The 23939-nt window shown below is 42.7% G+C and overlaps 2 protein-coding genes across 2 annotated transcripts; one reads left to right on the forward strand and one right to left on the reverse strand.

Moving 5' to 3' along the window:
• Positions 1 to 3053: 3053 nt before the first annotated feature.
• Positions 3054 to 15591, reverse strand: LOC111601460 (peroxidase). The gene is made up of 10 exons (XM_023318040.2): positions 15483 to 15591; positions 12653 to 12811; positions 7425 to 7507; positions 7265 to 7355; positions 4997 to 5385; positions 4764 to 4937; positions 3768 to 4698; positions 3431 to 3709; positions 3272 to 3368; positions 3054 to 3207 (listed from the first exon to the last, which is right to left on the reverse strand). The coding sequence occupies exons 1-10, from the start codon at positions 15515 to 15517 to the stop codon at positions 3160 to 3162; spliced, it is 2286 nt and encodes a 761-aa protein (XP_023173808.2). The 5' UTR covers positions 15518 to 15591; the 3' UTR covers positions 3054 to 3159.
• On the forward strand, positions 7548 to 9063 carry LOC111601423. Its single transcript, XM_023317998.2, has 6 exons — positions 7548 to 7664; positions 7754 to 7984; positions 8048 to 8239; positions 8301 to 8612; positions 8672 to 8801; positions 8869 to 9063. Exons 1-6 carry the CDS (start codon positions 7548 to 7550, stop codon positions 8952 to 8954), a joined length of 1068 nt encoding a protein of 355 aa, XP_023173766.2. The 3' UTR covers positions 8955 to 9063.
• Positions 15592 to 23939: the final 8348 nt, after the last annotated feature.

Raw genomic sequence — 23939 nt, forward strand, 5'->3', positions numbered from 1 at the left:
TAAGTTTTGTTTTTTGCTCACTGGCGAGCATATATTCAATTAGGTGTTTGTTGCTGAGACAAATTGATTAATTTGTGAGTAGAAACCCAAAGCTTCCCTGACAACATATAAATACAATAAGAACTCTGCACTTCGGCAACAGTCGGTGTAGAACCAGTTTTCAGCAAACAAACACGCCGCCAACACCGAATCTTCGATTTGGCAACGAACCCACGTACGCGCTTGAGCTCACAAAACGTTTCCAGATCTTAAGATCAACTACCGGTGAGTGCCGAGTACTCTGTGTAGTCTGTGTACGTCACCAGAGCAATTAGACAAAAAGCTGTTGCCAGCTCAAGTGTCAAGTGTCCCGCCCACAAAACGTCTGTGACGTAGCAGCTGCATTAAGCACTCAATTCACATTACTCATACGTACGGCGCGTGTTAGCAATTAGCTTGAAATAATAATAATAGCAAAACTGTCTATGTTGCATAAAATTAGCATAACTTGATATTTTCCCACGATTTACATAGCTGACTAGTTAACGTCTGATTTTGTTTGTGCTAAAACTGTATAAAGTGTAAACAATACAAGCTCAATCAAAGCTCGAAATATCGATGAGTAAATACTCTTGCAGGCTTTATATTGTTCGACATTGATTGATATTGCATAAAGCATGGTTTGCTTTGGATTGATCTGAACTGTTTTATGCAACCAATTTGTCTTTATTCAAGAAATACATGAGGTTAGAGCAAATAAATTTTAGCAGAAGAAGTTTAGGAAACATTTCACTTTGAAATTGGCTCTGTCTAGTTCTGTGCGTTAGAAAGCTTCTGGCATAGCTAACTTACCCTCTGCGAGGGTAATGAAAGTGACGCTACTGTTGACAAGCTGCCAGACAGCGTGTAGCCGCTGGCTGGCTGTAGTGCTAAACCAGTCGCTGGCATCGTGTCCGGTTGGAACAAAAGAATTTCACGCATTTTATTGGGGCGTAACTTATTTTTATGGTTGCTCCGGCTGGGTCGACTACGCTGGCGCCAGCGCCAACACCCGCTGCCATCTGGACAGGCTCGCCCAACTCTGTTCTACGTTGTATGCCTTAAGCTGCAGTCATTAATTAATGAGCGATCGGGCGAACGGTCGAACGCCGATTGGGCAACCAACAACTTGGCCTCATGCAATTTGCATTAAATGCAGTTTTTAAAACATGACAGCGGCTGCAGTTGGGCTCTGCCCGTTTCCACGATACTTCCTGCTGTTACTTTCCGTGCGATTCTCTCAACTTTCTTTCCCAAAGTTAGTATTTGTTCTTGAGAGTGGGGATTTTTGTGCCAACTACCCCAGGTCTCCAAGTATCGTACGATCGTGAATCGATAACATTTCGACGTATTTTGTTTTCTAGTTTATCTTGCCCATAGCTTACAACGCACTTTTTTATCACTTTTAATCAATCTAGAAACTCGCAAGCATTAAAATTGATGTTTTCTAAACGGCCCATTTACATATTTCGTTGTGAGATGATAAATATTTTGCTTGTTATAATCATTGTTATTAAAATTTAAATCGATTGACCAGTTTATATTATCAAAGATCCACGCGACTCCTGACAAAAACAATAGAATTTCTGATAGACATTTGCATACAGAATATCAGACAAATTGGCAGTTTGTGGAATCTGTATTGAGTTTCTATTTTTTTCTTCTGTTTGTTTGAATATCTGACGTACAGCGGGCTCTCTGAGACCGGCTTGGAGTGCTGTCGTAGTTATTGCCGTTGCTGGCAACGTTTCAGACTTCTTGACGTTGTTGAGCTTTCGCATCTGTGTTTGGGTCGCCTATAAAATAAGAAGAGACAAACGTGCGTTTAATTATTTCAACTTCGCACTTGGCGCGCAACGGTCGCAGCGCTGTACTCTACCAGAAGCCACAATCTTGTTGATCGTATATATTCATATATATATATATATTTAACTATTTGCTTGACTTAGATCTTGACCTTTATCAGCCATGTGCAGCAAGAACACCCTACTGCTGGCTAGCATAGCGCTGGCTACTCTTTGTCTGCTGCAATACGGAGAGGCGTTGCCCTCGATCGGGCACTATGGCAAGCGATTTGGTAAGTCGTGGCAGGCAAGGGCATAGCATAAGTCACTCTTATGCTAATTGATCTTTTTGACTTGTAGATCCCATGGGTGGCATTGATTTCATACAGATTTGCCTCAACAATTGCGCTCAGTGCAAGAAAATGTTTGGAGACTACTTCCAGGGTCAGACCTGCGCCGAGTCCTGTCTCAAGTTTAAAGGCAAAGCGATCCCCGACTGCGAAGATATTGGCTCCATAGCGCCGTTTCTTAACGCGCTCGAGTAGAGCTTTCAAAGATGCGGAGACATCATATTAACAGTATATATAGATATGTGTGTGTGTGTGTGTTTATTCATCGCCTGTGACTCAGACGCGTATTTGGGTCAATGCGATGCGATGCGATGCGATGCTTAACACGATCTTGGCTGATGACTACCACGACGACGACAACGACGACACTGAAACTGGCGCTTACTATACGATTTAATGGCTTTAACTACAATGCTTACCTAGAGTTTCCGGCAAGTCCTAACATGGCTTTGCCGCACAACACGCAACTAATGAAGTTCCTATAGCACCTACTTATATACATACTTATCTGAATAGTCTTAACCAACATAAAATAAATACAAGAATTTGAACAAATATTAACTCTGTTTTTATTTTATTTAAATCATAGATTTTGCATATACAAAACTTACAAACGAAATATTCGTATGGTTTAACATTACTAAAGGCCTTGCGTGTCATTGACGACCTTATTCCTTTCTTTTCTTTTCACTTACCCTGTACTTTTGCTATTTTAAAATAATACATATATACAAAAAATGTATGGATCATGCATGGAAATGTTGGAATCACTATAGAAAATGGCAGTGTGAAGCTACAACTGACTGGCTTTAGGATGTATCAGAGCGAAAGTGGCGTTGCAGCAAGAGAGAAGACTAGTAAAAGAGACTAAGCGGTAGTGGGAGACATGAAGAGTGGGAGAGTAGAGTCAGAAACTAAATGCTGAAGACATGTGGGCTTCTTCTTGCCAAAGGTAAAGGTATAGAGGTGCTTCCGAAATGGTGTATAGAAATTGTATTAAATGATGTTTACTTTCTAAAGTTGAGCAGCGTTTCGGGTATTTCGTTGATGTAGTTCTAAAAGTAAGAAGAAGACATTGTACAATATCTTGTTCCATTATATTCAATGGGCTTGACTTACGTAGATAGATGGGTCCAGGCCGTGGCTGCCAAAGTCAGCCCACTTGCTCAGGTCAATTGAGGGTATAATGCCGCTCTTGCAGGGCACGCGTGGATTGCTGAGGATTAAGCCAAAGTTAAGTCAGATCAGATCAGGACAGACTGACAGTTCTTAACTTACATTTCATGATCTGGCAGAACCATAGGATAGATTTGCACGGTATCAATTAAGTCGGTATTGTCGCAAATCAAACGTGAGAGTTTGGCCTTGCGTATTTCCTGCAGCTGTTCGGGCGTAAAGGAGGACGGCTGGTTGGGCAGCTCATACCAGAAACGATCGCCCCGACGCAAGTAGCTCATCTGTGTGGCGATTACACAAGCAAAGGTGGGTCCCAGCATGGAGCCAGGCAGCGACTTCTCCGACACGCCACCAGACCATAAATCAATGTCAGCAGGATGTCTAGGTAATGATAGCAGATGATTAACAAGCTAATCCAGAAGCAGCCTCAATTACTCACTCGAATATACTGCCATAACGGAGTACAGTCTCATTTGGCATGGAGCCATACATCTCATCCCAGGTATTCGAGGTGGGCAGGCCACAGAATTTGCGGAACTCCATGTAGCCGGGTATGCCAAACTCGCGTCCACGCTGCATGTTGAATGACACCAAGTCCATGCCAAAGCGTGCGCCCTCCTTTTTGAAAAGGTGATTGGTAACCTCTTGGGTGATAGAGTCATCCATGGCTTGGGCCACTTGATTCATCAGGCCCATAAAGTATTCATCTAGCACGCCAGCTCTATACAAATCGTACGGACGTCGAATCAAGTCTGACAAACGCTTCGAGGCTATGAATTTGTGGGCCTTGGACCAGCGCTCCACTGCGGTGGGCAACAATGAGTGACCGAACCGGAAGGCAGCGCCAGCGAACGAGTCAATGATGCCCGGATTGACGTTCGGATCATAGCCATCCCAGTAGCCGTCCTTCTGCAGCACCAGGCCAAACTTCTCCATCACTTCTTTGCCCAGCAGAATGGGCAAGAACTCATTAAATGTGACATGCTGGACGATGGCAATGTTGATGCGACGTGCCTCCTGGAACAGCGTCTCGTCATCCCAGTGGTGGTTAATATGAGCCAGGCCCGTGGCCAGACGATTGTGCTCCCTGGCCATTAGGGTGTGCATGCAGGTCAACACTAGCTGCTCATTAACGCGGATCTCGCCGCCCTCAAAGCAGTACATGCTCTTGTTGGGCCGCGTGCAGCCCTCATCAGGTATATCCAGTTTGAGTGGCAGCAAGTCCTTCAAGCCATACTCCTGGAACACGGGATTCATGCGCATCAGTCCCCCGTAGCCAGTGCGTAGCTTGCGTGCAAACGATTCCTTAACGCCATACACAGTGTTGGCATCAATCACGCCAGTCAAGGTATTGAACTGCTGACGGGAACCTAAGAGAGCAGTGCAAGGCATGAGTATGCGCTATCATCAATTGGCTTTATTGGGCGTAACTCACCCAAGCGACAGCCGGGTCTCGGCGATGGAAAGCCTCGCACGAAATCAATACACTTGACATTAAAGAGACGATAGAAGTAATCGTCATCTGGAATGCGTATCTCATTGCAATATGGATGCTTCTTGTGCAGCGGTCGCTTGCAGCACTCCTCCGGATCGTTGCGATTGATGGGATCTGTAATCGGAGTGAAGGGTTCTATTCAACTATTCAATTCGCACAGTTGCTCGACCTACCCAGAGGCGTGCCAGTCAGCGTAAAGTCGTGATCCATGAACTGGCCCCAGGCAATGACCATAACAGTGCCTGCGTGATCATGATACCCATCGTCTGGGTGCATTGTGCGCGAGACCACACGTGAGTAGGGCAAGTCGCGACCGGTTACCGAAATGCGCGGCGCGTTGATGCCATCCGCATAGAGTGGACCGATTAGGCGCTGAAATGGCGAATTGGCAGCGCCCCAGGTGGGATGCTCAATATTATTGCACAGGCCATCGAAGCGACGATATTTGCCCGGTCGGCACTCGACGCCCGCAAAGAACGGCGGGCAGACCTCTCGAATCAGTGTCTTCGAGGTGTCTATGGTGGGCAGGCCCTTCTCGATTTCCTCATAGGACAGTCCATAGCTGCAACACAAAATAGCCAATTAGCTACCTGCCAACTATGGCTAAATATTGACAAATTATATCTAACTATATCTGTATTGGCTGCCAGCAGCTGCGGATATCGCCCAACTTGGCGTTTTCCTGTCGCGCCAGCTGTTTAGCTCGTTTGGTTCTCCTTTGAGCTGTTATTTTTCAATCTTGTCAAAAAATTGCAAAATTATCGAATTAGCCCGGTTCGTAAGCGGCATGCAATTAACGCGCTTTTGGCCCGGCTTACCGTGCCAGACACTGATGTGGATACTTGAGATTTGACGTCGACATCAATGGCAAATTGAAGCCAGTTGCCGTTTTATTGAATCGGACTGCGAGCTCTGTGGTCCGTGAACTGAACGTGGCTTATCGTTTATCTAATGCAGCTCTGGGACTGCTGCAAAATAAATTGCTGTCCGACACTTCCTCAAGTGCATGGGAAAGTGAGAAAAAGTGCAACAAACTGAGCACTGGGAAGGGCGCTGAAGGTAGGCCAAAGCTATTGTTGTTGCCCCTGGCAGAGATAGTGCAAGCTGATATAAAGTGAAAAACAAAACAGCTTCATAGTCGATTGGGCTGGCAGTTAAATAGACTGAAGGTCTATAAATTAGACCAACTGAGGAAATGGCCAGAAGTTGAGGTTGTTAAAGGGAAACCTTAAGCAGAGCGTTGAAAACCTTTCCAAAAAGCATTACAAACTAACCGATCTTGAACAGAGACGATTTATTGTAATTTGGTTTTTTTTGCTGTTATTTTATTTTTATTTCTTGAGAAGGTATATACATAAGTCAAAAGCCAACACAGTTGTTGGTAATTAAAAATATGCTAATTATAGCCAAGACTAATAACGAAGACTTTAAACTCAGCAGTACATTTCGTTCATTAAGTTAGCAGCTTGAGCTGAAATTTCAACACACCTTGGAGTGATTGTGCAACAATTGAAAAATATATGAAGTAAACTGATTTATGACAGTCTTAGTACCATCGTGTGCTTGCTTCAAATCTCCATTCTAATCCTAATAAAAGTGACTTCACATATAAAACGCTGATATCTGATAATAATTGGTCAGCAGCCGGGACTGTAAAATAATCGTAGGATTATACAACTACTGCTGCAGCTGCTGATCCTCAAAGCCAAGCTTTGCATTCATGTTAGATGAGCCAAGTGCGGGGGGAGTGAGCAAAAAAGAAAGTCAAATGGGTTAAAGCACAGGCAACGACTGTGAATGGAACTGCAAAACGGCTGCTGTGACCAACTGACTCGGCAACACGATTACCCACAAGCGACAGTTGGCCAACCGTAAAACTGGTAATACTTTGTTGCATCCTCAGTTGGCTTCTGCTCGTTTTCTTGTCGGGGGGACAGCTGCGAGCACTCTCACTGCGACTGCCATCCCGCGTAGCGATCACAGCAAATAACTGGCAAACATATTTTCATAGTTTTTTTGGAAGCAGGTTGAAAAAATGCAGTTGCGCCAGTTTGAAGAAGATTGTTGTTGCCCCATCGATGGAGCTAGGCACCCTGGCTACAGGTGGCCAAGTGGCCATCAGTCAAAGCCACCGACAGCGACGACGACAGCAAATTTGGCATTGCAATTAGCATTTGCATGTGCCAAACTTTCAAATTCATCTAAAGCCGCAGAACCTTGAGACCAGGCGCAGCACCAATTCAGTTTAGTTCAGTTCCAGCTTTGCGCTCATACATATTTATGACTGCAGGCGGTCTGGACGGGCTCCAGCATCAGCTTTAGCACGAGCACGACTTAAGTGCCATGTCATGCGTTATTTGGCAATCGTTTATTGGGGCTGTGGGCGTGCCAGGCGCAACTTTCAAATGCGTTTAGCATTTATTACCGTAACATTTACTTACGTGCGAGCCAGCTGTATGGATATATCGAGCAGTAGCTCGCCCACGGTGGCCAGCTCCTCTGGCTTCCAATCGGACTTGGGCTCGGCCACACCTGTAAAGTGCACCAGATATGCATTTAAACACATCTATATATATATGTACTATGAATATGTATACTTACGTATGCGCTTACGTGCATCTGCGTACGCCGCATTGATGGCATCGTAGGTGATGCAAGTGCCCGCACCACTGTTGTAAGGATTTCTGCAATGACAAAGGCAAGGACACACAATTCGATTATGAAATGCTATTGCCAATATCAAGCAATTTGTCGCTATCGCATGCTAACCAGGCGCACACAATACTCAACCACCACCACCACCAGCAGCAGCAGCACACACGCCCACACTGTCTGCACTTAGTCTGATAATCGAGTTATTGACGGGCCACCGAGTAGAGCAGCAGGCAAGATGTAGCAAGGCAAACAGGAAACGGAAATGTCGGCCACAGTTGGCTACGTGCCTTGGTCGAGGCAACATGGAACAAGCACGCAGCCAGTTGAGGCGCATATTGTGGACCCATCGCCCAACTGATTTGACTACAACAATGCAGCAGCTGCTGCACAGGTACTGCTCAGCATCTGCATTAAGCAAAAAGCTGCTCAAGTTGACAAAAATTTTGTTAATTTGTGTCTTGGCCATATATTTCTTGAATTACTACCTAGCGGAGTTGCAGGGACAGGTGATTGCATATGTTTAGAATCATTGAAATAATTTACGTATAAAAATCGAGAAATATTTATAGCGCTGTGCTTTAACACTGCCACGCCCTCTGCGCTACGCGCTGCGGCCACCTGAGCGCTGTGATTTTTGTGCGAATATTCAAAGCGTGCCTCGCATTAGCAATCTTACTCCAGCCCGATTCGAGGCGGAGTACGCATACAGCGGCGCACCCGTCATAGTGAGCGATGCCATGCAAAACTGGACAGCCTCAACGGTGAGTTGGCTATGTTAGACAAACGAAGTACGCCCTCTTGGCTCACACATACTATGATTAGCTCTTTAATTACTGGTACTTTCGGGATGTCTACGGCAAGGCTAAGCGCAAGCAGCGCATACGCGACTGTCAGTTCCTGCCCTACAAGACGGGCTTTCGGGATATTTACGAGGCTTTGGACATGTCGCAGACGCGCGTCAACTCGGAGTCGGACGAGTCACCTTGGTACTTCGGCTGGAGCAACTGTCATGCGGAAACAGCCGAAGAGTTCCGTCGGCATTATGGCAGGCCCTATTTTCTGCCAGAGCGCTCGGAGAACAATGCCGTTGATTGGTTTTTTATCGGCACCGCGGGACTGGGCGCCCAAATGCATGTGAGTAAGGACGTCTTAGGCATAAGCATAAATGTGATGCATTCCTCAATTCTTGCCAGATTGACAATGTGCGTCTGCCGTCGTGGCAGGCGCAGCTGGCAGGCAACAAGCGCTGGCTGCTGGTGCCGCCACCCGAATGCTACTTTCAATGCAAGCGCTTCGATGTGCTCGTGCAACAGGGAGATATAAGTAAGTGAAGATTACTTTGCATTATAGTCTTGCCTGTGTGTGTGAACACCAGTCGATTGTTTTTCAGTCGTTCTCGATACGAACAGATGGTATCATCAAACATTTGTGCAGCCCGGCGCCATTAGCCTAACCATTGGCGCCGAATATGACTAGCTCAAGTCAATTTCGGAGTGGGTTTCGCCGAACAGGAAACAAACTGCACCCGTTGCACTGCAGCAGCCGATACAGCATCTCGGGGCATAAATAAATAAGCTAAACTCTAACTGTAACAGTAACAGTAACAACTTAACTTAACATTTAACATTGCATTTGCGTTTTGCGTATGCGTTTGTAGCCGGTTTGTTAATTAAATGCCAAAACACGCAAATTTCTCGTCTCGCGAGTTGCTCGCAAAAGGCCCCTAAAAAGGGGGCACTGCGACTTCCTCAAATGGAGCGACATGTAAAACGCGTGTCAGGTGACAACGATACATGTTAACAATGCGTAAGTATTAAATAATTACAAAAACAACAACAGCAACAAATGCAACACACGCCGTAGCACCCAAGACATTGCCAGACACGCAAAGCAAAATCCATTTAAGCAATAGACGACATTCTTCGCGAACTTGCATCCATATTTCGTGCGCAACATACTCCATTTGCAACTGAGGCGTCTAATGATATTTAGCCAAGATATGCAACGCACCATGGAAAGAGATATAGCTTCAGAGCCTCGCTATCCAAGCCTTCTTTCAACCTGTTGACAGCTCTTGAATAATCTGTTATGAGCTGAGTTGAACTTATTTGATATGATTTGGGAAAGAGATTGCAATTCTAGTCTAGACAAATTTCTATCTTGTGGTCCAGTTTTCAGTGCGTAAATGCATTTTCAGCACAGACGGCAATAAACTAACAAATATTTACATAATATACTCTCCTGTTAACGCATTTATTATAAAGCTGAGCTTCAATATATCTTGCTTAGTTAGTCTGTTCAGCAAACACTGCTTCAATTTTGAATTGTTTTTCTTTTCTTTTTTTTTGAGAAAAATTTGTCAAATGCGAAATAGCGGCTGGCACTTAACTGGTCCGGCAGTTAATTTAAAAATTTATTGCTGATGGAAAGTTCAATGTGCGCATTGGACTGAGCCGGCGGGCAGGCTGAGGTACAGTTTTGGGCCAACTAGAAAGTTGCTTGCATGCGGCACGCACTGGAATCGCCGTCGACTGGCGTTGCGGCTGGGACTTGCTATCCTGATTGGGTGGCTGCGGTACAATGAATGTGCCTCTTGTTGCACTGTGAAATGAATTCGCGTTCGCAGGTGCCCGAATGAATGCTTCCTGCTGAAAGTGAAACTCTATTTGGCTGCTCCAGCCGGCGTGGCGTATGCGTAATATTGCGAGTTGTGAGTAATTGCAAAAGCGTGTCGTAAAACGATAGGCACACCATCAGCATCTGCATCACCATCACCAAATATCAGTTATCTTTGCACGCGTAAGATTTTTGGGGCACCGAGACGATCGCGTCCACTACTACGCTTACGCAGACAGACGTGCCGAGGAGAAATGTAGGAGGAAACTTTATATCGGAGTTGCAGTGTGAGCAGCAGCAGCTGCGGCAGCAATGAAAGTGCCCCGGGTCGCGAAACCTGTATTTATCATTTAAGTAGGTTGTTGTGACTGCAATTGGGAGCTGCATTTTTGCCGGCCGCAACAAAGTTCAATAGCCAAAGCAAAGCCAAATAGCAGCCGAGTCACGTTTTGCGCCGAGCAACCCCAAATTAGCTCAACTCTCTGCTGACCCCCATCTGCATTGGCTATGGCTCGATCGTGCGACATTTAAAATTGTAACTATCTGTGGCAGAGCTGCAATTTTTGTGGCGCACGGTCAGAGTTCAGGCATTGTCTCTTGGCACTCTTTTTCAAAGTCACATTTCGAAATCGTTTTCAAACAGCAGCTAGCCATCAATAGAAGCAGCTGCTGCCGTGCCGCGGAACAGGTGCTTTTGGAGGCATAAGTGTTGCAACGACATTTATTTGTATAGCTGTTATTGCTCATTTTTTCGTCATTGTTGTTGGCTTGCTGCAGCTGTTGTGCGGTTTGTACCAATAAATCTGTGGCGGCCTGTCAAGTGCCGTCAAGCAGACGCGTTCGCATCACATGACTCTGTCCTCACTTACAGCCGAAGTCGAGGTCAATAACTTGGCTACACAACAGCGGCCCACAATTGTAGCATTTAATTCTGACAATACAAGATTAGCATGTTGACAAGAGATTTGAATAAAACAATAGCCAAAATGGCGCAGGTCACATATGTTTCGTTCGATATTGTGTTTTGTTAATGAATCGAATGGATATCATTGTCTTATCAAGCATTCGACATGAGCTGTAGAACTGTATATAAGCTGCAGTCGGACCGACTTAAGCTATAGAAGTACTTCAACTTTCAATCTACTTTTACCAACATGAAATCTCTGACCCTTCTGTTGCTGCTTGCCATTACTGTCTGCGCACTTTCCAGTGTCTACGCCACTCGTCCGAGATGCCCAACTGTATGTACCAGGATCAGGGACCCCGTTTGTGCCACCTGGAAACGCGGTCGGCTAATTAGCAAGTGCACCTTTGCCAACAAGTGCGAGCTGAACAAACAGATATGCGTCAGACGTCAAAGTAAGTAAAAAATAAAATAAATAATCCCAATCATTTACTAACTACCTTTACTTTCACTCAGATTGGGTTCTTAATAAGGTTGGTGAATGCAAAAAGAACACAGGAGATTGCCTGACGCTTTTGAAGTCCCCCTAAGAAACAATTCGACTATTGAAGCTACTTGAAATAATTCTACTAAAATCATTCTGCTTTTCATGTAATAAACAAATTTATATTCTTTTAATAAATTAATTGCATATATCCTTCAAAAGCATAATCCACTGGCTTTTTTTAGTAACTTAGATTCACAAGCTAGAAGAAGCAAACTTATGTTTGAATTCAATTTTGCAAAAACTGAAATATTTCAAACCTTTTTTTTAGCATAAATAACATATTTCTAAATTTGGTTTCGCAGCTGAATTTGATAAATATATATTAAATAGGTACAAAGCAATCTATATGAGCAGTAAGTATGGACGCTTTTTACTAATCAATTCCATCAAACCAAGTCTTGACGGTTGTGAAAATGTGAGTAATAGACTTATGAAGACATAATATGAAGTCGTTCCTGCTTAAGCATTCATAGGCCCATACAAATGAATGAGACAGTCTGATAATATATTTAAGCTTTAGACTTGAAATGTTATATGTAGGTACCCCTTTTAAAACATCAGTTATTGTAGCACATCTGGCAGATATGTGAAAGTAATAAATAGGCGTCTAGTGCATTCCGCTTGGCATCTACTAGCAGCTACTGCTAATGTAGCCATTCGATTAGACAGGTCTGAGCTAGTCCTGCCTCACAGCCAATCCAATCACTCAGCGTGCCTTTAATAACTGATACTGCAGTAGACTTTGCTGTGGTGGCCCGCTGTGTTGTGTGCACCATGCAGGTGCAAGTACGTCAGGCCTAGACCCGAGTTGAAGAGTCGCTCCCAGGCGTGCAACAGTTGCCCCTGTTGCCCATTTGGCAAGACAAACAGTTTCAACACGCCGCCACGTTGTTGTCGCTGCTACTGCTGCCGCTACTAATGATTAGCTTAAAGCCGACAGTCGTCGTGTTTGTCGTAGGTGTAGAGTATCGACAGGCTATGCATGTTGCCGCTGCCCAAGATTTATGAGTGACAGTTAAGCTTTTTGCCGTTTTGGTGTCAACGTTTAAATATTTGCTCGCAAGCGTACCCCAGAATGCCACTTGAACGTTTTCTATTTGTACTTACAGCGTGCCGCGAAACAAATTTACATTGTAGTCATAGACAGAGGACCGACCCGGTCCGGCCAGCAGCAGGGCACAGTCCGAGCCATGAGGCGACTGCAATTGTGCCCCAAATTGATGATACTGCGCCTGTGCAGCACTTAACAGGCTCAGCAGAAGTATTCTGTAAATATGGACAAGAATACAGAGAAAGTAATGTTAGCTAAATGTAGATAAATTAAAACAACGCTAGTAACTATTATAGCTACACGCCTGTGGCGTGGCCTATTAATCACCAAGTGGCCAAAAGCAGCAACAGCAACAGCCACAGCAGCTATCGAATTGTTGGCAGTGTGTAACCAATTTGAATTTCATTGTTTTTTTTTCTGTCGATTGTTGTGTGCCACATTTGGCGGCGTCTAGCTGCTTGGCAGCTGGCAACCTTGCATTTATTGAGTCCAATTTATGAGTTGTGGCACGTGTTGATGTTATTGGCTTGTTAGCCTTTTGTCAACATCAGAGCGCCAAGCAGTGAAACATATTTTCGGTCAATTGTTAATGGCTTTTTATAAGTATCGATTGTAAATGCCAACAGCAACAACAGCAGCAGCAGCAGTGAAAGTTCCCTGTGCTGTGCCCTGCCATCTGGTCGTATTTCATTTATGATCTATTGCCGTGGGCTTTGATGAAAAGAGCTGCTTAGGGCATATCGCACTATTTCGCTCTTCGCTCTTGTGTAAGAGCAATGAAACGCACTTAAGTCCTTTCACTTTCCATTCCGCATTCAATTTGCTGCTTTGTACTGAAGCTTGCTTTCTTTCCAGCTGGCCATTCAAAGTGCGCTACACCAAAGAAACAGCAAGTGTATCCCATTTCAATGCAAGCCATTAATGCCGCCACTTAATATGAGCCATATTACACCAAGTGCATTGCCCACAGCATTATATATGCCCAACTCTAAGTGCAATTGTTAATTGAATTCAAAAAACTGCTATTCAATTGAGTGTATTATAATACATGTTAAATGTTGGTATAAAATTGGTATAAAAGTCTGAAGACCTGTTAATGATGATCAAATGACATTTGCCTATGGTTGGAACAATTTTCTGCAAAGCACAAAAGCGTTGCGAGAGACGAGTGGCCCAATCGGCATACAAAATTGAGATTCTCTGCGTTTTAAGCGTGATTAAATAAAATAAATCCCTACTGGTGATGCATCAGATCACGCCCATCCCCGACGTATACATATATACTTGCACTCCGTGTGCTTCTATGTAATTTATTTCCTCTGCTTAAGATTTAATTAATCATGGAAGATTTAATCATGGATTTCATTTTTTTCGAATTTAGTGTATATGTCACAGTTGGTCTAATCGGATCATTTTACAGCTATGGCAAAAGTAAGAAAATATATCTAAGCTCATTTACTAATAGTTTCAAAATTCAACTTCGAGCTAACAACAATATCTTAAAACCAACAAATCTAAACAGAAATATTAGTTATTGCTACTATCGAACTAGAGTGACACGCTATAAAATTGTTAGTTTTTCTAGATCCATCAAATCTTGAAATCTGTTTACAAATTGTTAAACTTAGTCACGTGCCAAGTGGCTCATAAAGCAATTGGTTGAAAATAAAGACTTCAGGTCAAGGAATTTCTATGCCATTTGCTTAATCTTTTTTGAAGATTTAATTTCTTCATTATCTTCTGTTGATTTGCCTATAATTATTTAACTTGCCCTGCCCACATTTTTAACACATATTTTAGCTAACATTTGACCACTGTGAGACCTCGCCTTTTCTGGCTTAAGAGTTACAAGTAATGCGAGCGCTTCATCTCACGAGATTTTATTCGAAGCTACACTTCACTTGCAAAAATAAATAAAAAAGAAATATTAAAACATTTGAAAAGGTACACAAATCAAAATGGTTCAAGGCAGCATTTTGAAATTATAAGCCGTTAAATGCGAAAAGCGTGCAGTGTTGGTAATTAAATGGTCTGTAAGTTGTTTGGCTTATAAGCCGTCATGCCAAGGCAATTAGAACGCAGCAATAGGCCCAGGCGCCCACGCAGCGATTGCCTAGCTAAATTCCAATTGGACACGCCTCTCAAAATTGAGCTGCTGCGAGCTGATTGCATGCAGCCTGCTACTGCGTAAGTCAATTAATTGTTGCTCGCCATTGGGGCGACAGCTTTTGTGAAAGGCGTTCACGCACACATAATACAAAATAAAAAAACTCAGAAAAAACAAAAACAAAAAATAGCCAACGTCCTTCTGGCCAAGAGCCAAACAAAACGACAATATTTTTTGCATATTCACGCAGCGTCAAGTTTTACACCTGCCCGCAAGAGCCAATTAATTTTTAGGCTGCTGCGGCTAACAGCTTTCGATATACGCGCATACCTATCTTATACGTGCATATATATTTATACATATATATGTTAAATTGTAACTGCAACTTATCTAACGAATCAACGCATTTGCATTGCGCTGAACTCTTGGCCAGCTTAGCCCATATTGTGGCAACTATGTGACCATATTTAGACTTGGGCCGCCACTGCTGTCCTCTTTGAGTATATGCCCAAAAATCGGGCGACCTTTTTTGTCAGCTTTGTGAGTAGCAGCCGGGCTAAAGCCATAACGAATTAGGGGCACATACAATCCGTTAACAATATCTGTCTGCTAACGATGCTCCGCACTCGACTTTCAACATTCAACAATAATACGAAAAAAAAACCAAAAAATGCTGAACTCAACTCTCTGTTGTGTGCCCTGAAATGGAAGCTATTAATCTGCGCATATTAAAAGCGCGTCCACAGTTGACATTTGTTAATAATTTTTACCAGAGTTACGTTAATTGCCGGTTGCATTGTTGTTGCTGTCCCATTGTTGTGGCATTGCTGGATGTTGCATGATGCTGTGCATTTGCATCGCACGATGCCCGCCGCCTCTTGGTTATGTCATCTCATGGCTCAGCTGGCTGGCATTCATGTAAGACTTAACACTGCACACCGCCCAGACCCAGGGGCGCGCCAAGTGCATAGGACCTTTTGTTGGGCTCATGTGGACTCTTTTTTCGCGCTTACTGCGGCTTTAGGTGCTTACCACATCGCACAGCATTGTCTTTCGGATTTATATGTAAATTGCTTGCACCCTCCAGATTCCCTTCTCTTTGCAAAGTTTTGAAATGCGCATAATTTTCCCCGATTAAAATACCTCAAATAACATATTAAGCTTATGCACAATAAGACTTTTAAACTTAAATGAGCTGCCTACTGAAACACAATCTTAAAATGTTGAAACCAAGAATACTTAAGTGGCAAGTGTGTTTTAGTCTGCCGTCATTATATATGCACATATGTGCCTATTATGCAATCAAATAACAGATGTGGAGACATACATGATCAGCAATCGGATTAGTCTTTTACAACACAACCCATTTTGAAGACTTCTTTTTCTTTCACAATATGTTTAAGTATATATACATATAGATAAGTATTTATAATTTAAGTAGCGACTGTCCTTAAACTTCTACAATCGTATAATCTGGCTGCTTAATTACTTATAAAAATAAAAAAACAAATCCAGTTTAGTTACTCCACATAAGGTGAGAGGACATACTCTGTCTCTACAATATTAAAGTTGTGAGCTGGCTGACAGTTTGACTGACAAAAGAAGAAACGGATCTGGCTAGATCGACAAGGTTGTATCTGTATCTGAGTTCCTTCACTTCCGGATGTCTATCTGTATGGTTGTTACATATATCTGAATACTTCAGTCATGAATGTGTTAATTAATTATAAAAATTAAATTATAATAAAGATTTTAAAACATGTCTTTCCATAAGCTTCGCAATTTGCAATTTTAAATTGTAATTGATTGTGTTAAAGGCACTTGACTTTGCAGTATTGGAATTGTGTAATAATTGGAAGTCATTCATAAATATGAAACTCAACGCGTGAGCTGCAATAAAAACCTAGACATATGTAATTGGGTCTTATTTCTATTCGATTGCTAATGTCGAATTCATGACGTTTTAATTGTCGCATTTAGTTTTTCTCAATATTGTGCGCGGTTGCTGTGCTGCTGTTGCGTTGGCCAATTGCTCAAGTCGAAGTGAATCTCGCTCTGGCCAGAATCGAGACTGACTCGAGCAGGCTCTGGCCGGGCCACTGTCATGTATTCACATCCGTTCGCAACTGTGAAAAACATCAAATCAATAGTGCACACATGGCGCATACTTAATAAGCAGTTGGCCAATTGCAACACGAAGCGCATTTATGTGGCATTTATGTAGTGTCGCTCTTTTTATTGTGCTGTAAATCGACCACTTGAGCGGCGACAAACACGTTTAATAGATTCATGCAATGGGCTAATAAGCTGGCTCAAGTTGCTTTACTTTAAATTGACCCAAAAAAATGGCAATCGGGAACTTTTCAATTTTGTGGACTCGACGACATCTTGTGAAGGGTTTGATATATCACCCAACAGAGTTTTGCACGCAAGCGCTTGGCAGCAGATAAGCATCAGACATGGCTTACGTGCAGTTTATGGACTTAAATATCGAATTTATTCGATTAGAATGTAACGCGCAGGCAGGCCAAAGCGCAGCAGCGACAGCAGCAACGGCAGCGGCAGCTGTTGCAGCACCCATTGATCTTTGTTGCTCATACGCTGCGTTGCACAGCTGCACAGCCCCTGATAACTAAGTAGGCGATCTGCGGGCAACAGCTTATTAGTTGAACAGGCTAACGCCTTTGCCGATTTATAACTCGCAGTGTTTCTGCTAATTGCAAACAAATTGCAGTGCTTAGCGGCCAGTCAAATATTATTTCTGCAGCTACTTTCAATGCCAGCTCTTTGACCAAAATGCTGGCATTTTATGGAGTGCAAAGCTCAATGCGAAACAAGCTGCGATTCAAAGCCGCGATCGATTGTGAATGCATAAATCAAATAAAAACAACTTTTGCATTTGATGCTGAACGTTGATATCGGCCTGCAAGTAAACTGCCTTGACTTTCTTAGCCTAATCTGGCTTGGCAGTCAGGCATCCTCATGCGACACCTACGGACAAATATGCTTGGACACTCGCTGCTCACTTATGGCAACGCCTTTCGCCACTGCTCAAGCATTTGTTTTCAACAATTACCAAATTGTTGCATGAATTCAATAACTCAGCAATTGCCGCTCCGACTTCAAATGTCTAGCAATTGGCACATCGTCATCATCATCATCATCAATTTGAGTACGTATGATGCAAGAGCCACTTCACTTGGTCTGCCTACAAATGAGCGGGTGATTATCGCTTGAGCATTGGAGCATTTGTATAGTATTTGGATTTGGATTTGAATTCGGATATTTGGATTTGTGTATTTGGCTATTGCGTAGCTCCTCAGCATGCCAACATGCAGCATTTAGCACAGCGCTTTGTTAAAATAGTTTTCCAGCGAGTAGCTGCATCTGATTTTAGTTGTTGGGCGCTGCAACATGCTGCATAGTTTTGCTTTCAATTGCCACATCATTTTGACAAGCGCACATGAAAAAAATAAAAAAAAACCAAACAAAACCCTGCGCAAGATATTTGGGTTAGTTTGGATCTCACGATCTATAAGACTTTGTTATTGTCGATCCGTGGCGCTTCATTCTGCCTCACGATCGCCGACAGCTACTGCATATTAATTAATGCCGACGGCTGGCTTTTCTATACGCTCTTGACTGATAAGCGCAAAAAAACTGCGTTGTATTGAAATATGTGGACCAAGAGATCCGCCAAAAAAACAGACATTTCACTTTCGGTTCTCACGGTTGGTAGCTAGCTCAGGTACACAAGCATCTAGTATACGACCCGTTGACACGAGCATATAAATAACAATCACTTGTCACAGTTATTTGTAACACTTTCTCACCTGTGATTCAGCAGATTTGGCCGTACATCTTAGAAAATAGGGAAATTTCTACACTGCGAGCGGGATTAGCACAGACAACTATGAATTGCAATTTCATGGGTGATTACTGCGCAAGTTGAGAGACACAAGTACTTCGAGTTAAGCCGAAGAAGAAGTGTAGTTAAACTTATGAGGCGACTTCGGCTGGTGTCGTCCGTTATCAGTGTTTGCTATGCTTACTTAACCAAGCTTTAATTTATTTCTTTCGCACACTTAACTTTCATTTGTTACGCGCTGAGCATCGTTAATAGATCGCCAAAAGAAAAGCAAATGCTAAAAGTCAATTAAATGTCCAATGTATATAAACAAATGCCAAAAATAACCCATTATGTGGGCAGCTTGAGCATAATATTTTTTGAAAGCGAAATAATTTCGGTTAATTTAACATAATGTCGTATATTATGGCGCATCATCAGTTGAAATACAATTTCAAAGATCTGTAAATCAAAAGTGAATGTTGGCCCAACATTCACTTTGAAAATCGAGCACTCAGCCAAAGTGCCGCAAAGCCCATCAATGTCAGGCGCCGTCACGTGGTTGGCTTTGGTTAAAGGAGAGGGAAGACAAGGAATTGCCAGTATACAAGTAATTGTAGCAAAGCACATGCCCAAAACGAGGCACAGACTGATTCAAGTACAAATACAGCTCAAAAAGTTATCACAATTTAGGCAGCGGCTGCAGTGGCTGCTGCGACTGCTGCTGTCTTCAATTGTAAGATGTTTTATGTAACAAAAGCAACAGCAGTTCGTTTTTGTAGCTGAGAAACCGGCCAATTAAATGATATATATTAAGGGCCACCGCTCATTAGTACGCAGCACAAAGCCTCTTTATCGCAAGACCTCGATCTCCATTTGGGCGCTTTCCAATTTCCAAGCAGCACGCCCACCGCATCGACAGCCACGATTTGTGGCTCATTTGTGTGCTGGGGGTGCAGAAAGTGCATGCAAATGATCAACCGCAAAGTGAGCTGCTGCAGCCTTGACACAAATACGGCATGCAGCAGCGGCAGCCGACAGTGCGATCGGTCGCTGTGTTATCTGTGCAACTACCTGTTGGCTGTGCTCTCTATAGTAACAATTATGTCTTCATTTTATAACATTTGCACGAACCGGATTTCTAGCAAGTCACGCGGCAGATGCAGCCCAGTTTCAGTGCGGGGCACGTTGAGCAGCGCCAGTTGCAGCAGGAAATCAACTCGGCATTGCACTTAAGGCTGTTGTGAGCCTGTCTTCTACATTTAAGGAGAAAGTAAAGTGGACAAATGCAGACGCTGTCGCAGGCGTTGCAGACAGCCAACTGGTTCGACATGAATTCCAAATCGAAAAAAGAAACAAAAACGGGCAATCATTTGGACAATTGTGTAACTCGCGTTGAACTTCGCCTCAAATGTTAATGACCTCGTTAACGCCTACCGTTTTCATGGCTTGGATAGTTGACTGAAAGCCAATGCTAACGCTCTATTCTATTCATTCACGCTCGGCAAGTCGACAAACGTGGCTAGCCACTGACAATTTACAGCAAGGCGATAACTCAATATTGTTGCCGTAAGTTGTTGGCCCAGTCTTGTGGTTATTTCTGTTGTTAGCTTAGGTGCGAACTGCCGTTAGCCAAAGAACGACTAATGGTAAAGGAAAACGAATATTTAACTATTCGCAAGCATCGACAGGCATCGAAAAAGCGTCTGACTCACAGCTGACCTGGCCACGCCCACAACAATACTTTCTGCTTAGATAAGCCGACGAGTCGAGTCGATTGCCTTGCAATTATGCGACAAGTTAACTATTCAAAAATGATGTATGATGAGCACATTCTATTCTGGGAAGACCCACGTTGTCTGACTAGGCTTAAAGACTTATCTTTCACCTTTGCTGTTGCTTAATTGCTTTTTAAATGAAACGATAGTCGAGCTGAGCTCAATTTAAGTAGGTGTGAATGACGAAACGAACGCCGAACTGCGGGCAGCACTAAGCCAAGAGCATGACCTATACGCTCATTAGCTAAGCCTGCTAAGCTTTGCCTAGAGGCTGTCTCTGAGGTCGGTAACAATATCATTAGTTGAGAGCTGCAAGCTATGATTGGCGCGTGACAAACAAAAGATGTTGTGTAGAAAGTTTTCGGAAGCCAAAAGCCGCGGATGTACTTAGTTATATAAAAAGGAAGGGAAATGACAACAGCAAGAGAAATCATGCGGCACTTCAAGCCTTTCATAGAACTCATTAAGCCGCAACTTTAACATGTGGCACTGGGTCGCAGCCACCATTTACAGTAGACTATCAAAACATACAAGCAACACATACAACCTGAATATAAATGTGATAATCAAAACACAAACAAGGCACAAGGCAGAAGTTTATTAAACAGCGTCAGCAGAACTCACATAAATTTCTCCACCAGCCGAACAGAACTTTCCAGTGCCACGCCAAGAGAAACGGTAAATTCTTAACAGAAAGTTGTCATAACCCAACAGGTAAGCACATAAAAATTACATAAAATTACAAGCATACCCAAAGCCAGCTGAGAACTTGACTTCTGATTATATTTGTGCCACACACGTTTCAAAATTAACTCGAAATATTTGAAACAAACCGACATGCCATTAATGAGAATGCAACCCATTAGTGCGGCACACAAATAGATACAACTGACAACTGGCCAACTGCGATCTTTAGTTGAGTTAGTTGTGGTGAGCGGGGCATGGAATACAACATACCTTAAAATCATTTTCTTGACGCTGTACGTTGCCACTTGGCCGTTGATCGTTGTGACTGTTAATGACTTCTTTAAATGCGTTTTTGCGTCGATTTTCGCACGCAAACACCAAAAGCTGCGAATTAATCCAATTATGGCCGGCGGAACGATAAAGTGGAACGTTGCGACAGCCCACGCAGTTTCAGATGATGGTTTTTCGCTTTTATTTCTTTGATTTTGTTTTTGTCTTGGCCTTAATTATTTTTGAGCCTCTTGGCTGACAAAAGTGCAGCACTTCAGCTGCTGGTTTCAAACACAGTCACAGATTCTTTCAAGTTTGTTTCTTAAGTCTTTTGTTTTATGTTTACTTTGTTCTATATAAAATATGTTGAGTTTACACCTGTTTGGCACGTTTTTTCATAAATTTGGGCTTAATTTAGTTTCTTCACTGCACTTGCTGTGTGATGCGCTTTCTGCTCAACACGTTTAACATTCAGCACCCAGTACCGTTAGCCGCTTGCTGTACCGCCACGGCGTATGTCCAACAAATAACTGAACTCGGCAGCCCAATGCTGCCACACAAAACCAAATAGCCTGCCGACTTGAATGCGGCTGCGTCAACGTCAACGTCAGCGCCGCGCCGCGCCGCGTCGCCAACGCCAACAGCGACAACAACATCGACAGCAACAGCGGCAACAGAAACAGCAACAGCCGCAGCAACATAATACCGATAGCAAGCCCAAACAACGGACTCGATATTTGCCCAGTATTTGGTTATCAGCCAAGCAGCTGCCAACAAAGCCGGCAAAACAAACGCACAAAGCCACCGAGCGTCTCCGAAGCTGGCTTTGAGCTCAACTTTGAGTGGCTGCGTCGTGTTTGAGTGCGACTTCGTGTTATGTGCGATCCGAGCTGCAGCTGCCAACATTTGTTGAGTTAACTGTGGTAGCTTTCGAGTGGTGGTGTATAAAGTAGAGTGCGCATAAAGTTTGTTGCCTAAGTCTTTTGTATACTATTGATTTGAAGTATTTGATTGATAAATTCATAAATGCTATCGTAATTTCTTAATTAAGGTCTTTGAGAAGAGAAAAAAAGTTCTATAGCTTATATTAAATATTAGTATTTAATAAATACTGTATTATATATTTTAATTTTTATTTAATATTTTTTATTAAATATTTATATATAAATAATAATATGAAATTACAATTAAAATTTAAGTATAGTAAAATTAAATACTAAATTGCTTAAGTTAAAGTAAGTAATCCATAATAGTTTATTCACAATGATCATATAATTTAATTTTCTGGCTTTGCACACATGAAAATCAAGTTTAATATTCAATACAGTAACATTAAAATACCGACTACGTGAAGCCATAATTAAACCAAGCTTACCGAAAACGTCAAAAGCTTAAACTATTAAAATCAATTTAACCTGAGCCAGGCTCAAAAATCCGCTTTTATTTTAGCCAAATTTTCAAATCGATTTTATAGCTTTTGTGATTGGTAGAGACTTTGTTGCCTTTACAATTGCTTTGCATGGAAACGCATTGAAATTGTGCAACCATTTCAGAAGCAACCACAAACAAGCGCAGTTTGACACGAGCTCCACGCATTTTTGAAAAGTCGTTTTCTGAGCTTTGTTGCTGTTCTTTTATTAGAGACCAACAAGAGACCGTGTTTTTTATTTTGTGCGCATTAGAAGTCTGCGTTATCGACCTGGTTTGACAGCATTACATTTTGTTTCGTTTTAGTCTCGTTTTTCTTTAAGTTTATTAAACATGCCATTAGATTTTAATGGCGTGTGACATTTTTGTTTACGCACAGCTTAAATGTAGAGCAAAACATTAACATGTTCGCATATTAGTTACTCATTTTCTTTGCTTGTCATTGAGTTGCTTAATTAATATTTATCACATGACATTTTGTCTGCTGGCAATCCGAGTGCATCATATGGCATCGTTGGGCGTTGAGCTGACAAAAAGCCCGTTGCTGTGGCCTAAGTTAATTGCTAATGCGCCTTCAAATTGGCAATTTGATTAGTCGCACAGAGCAGCAGCCGCTAACAAACTGAGCCACAAATGGTCCATGTTAAGCCAATTTAATTAAGTTGGAGGCGCTGAATTGCTGCCCCAGTGGTTGTAGACAACCTTGCGGGCATTCTTAACATGTTCAAGATTTTTACCAACGCACCACATGTAGGCTTGCTGCTGCAGCGTTCACTTTTCAAATGCTTACAAAATGTCAATTTTCGGCACAATGTTATTTGTTACTTGATCAAATCGATTGAGCAATTGCTGATATGTATGTACTGATTTAATGGCCGCCTGGCTAATTGTATAAGAAAAACGCACGAATATGGCATAGAAATTAAAACTTTTGGCACTCTGCAGACACCCCAAACGCACAGCTGGCAGCAACGCTCCGCATGAGTCATAGCTGGCTAAAGATTTAGAGCACCTCCGGCGCAAGCTCCCAAGTGGTCTGAAGTGTATAAGCCAATTTTATTACTCTTACATAATGTGAAGCATTCGCCAGCCACGATGGTGGCATTTGTAAATTTTTTGAAATTTTGTCTATGGATTTCTTAAATCATTTTTGCCATGACATTTCGTTTCTGCAAAAAAGCACTTATCAAACCAATTGGATTTGCCATATCTCAGACAATTGTAAG

The sequence above is a fragment of the Drosophila hydei genome, unplaced genomic scaffold (assembly GCF_003285905.1).
Source record: "Drosophila hydei strain 15085-1641.00,03,60 unplaced genomic scaffold, DhydRS2 tig00000063-arrow-pilon, whole genome shotgun sequence".
NCBI classification, from domain to species: Eukaryota; Metazoa; Arthropoda; class Insecta; order Diptera; family Drosophilidae; genus Drosophila; species Drosophila hydei.

Excerpts from the sequence above, each read along its gene's own strand:
- LOC111601460 (XM_023318040.2), bottom strand. The coding sequence starts at position 15,517 with ATGGGACAGCAACAACAATGCAACCGGCAATTAAC. Across the intron at positions 12,812-15,482 it reads CAATGCAACCGGCAATTAAC|AATACTTCTGCTGAGCCTGT; the intron begins GTAACTCTGGTA and ends CCATATTTACAG. Across the intron at positions 4,938-4,996 it reads GCTGACTGGCACGCCTCTGG|ATCCCATCAATCGCAACGAT; the intron begins GTAGGTCGAGCA and ends CTCCGATTACAG.
- LOC111601423 (XM_023317998.2), top strand. The coding sequence starts at position 7,548 with ATGCTATTGCCAATATCAAGCAATTTGTCGCTATCGCATGCTAACCAG. Across the intron at positions 8,240-8,300 it reads AAAACTGGACAGCCTCAACG|CTCTTTAATTACTGGTACTT; the intron begins GTGAGTTGGCTA and ends TACTATGATTAG. Across the intron at positions 8,802-8,868 it reads CGTGCAACAGGGAGATATAA|TCGTTCTCGATACGAACAGA; the intron begins GTAAGTGAAGAT and ends ATTGTTTTTCAG.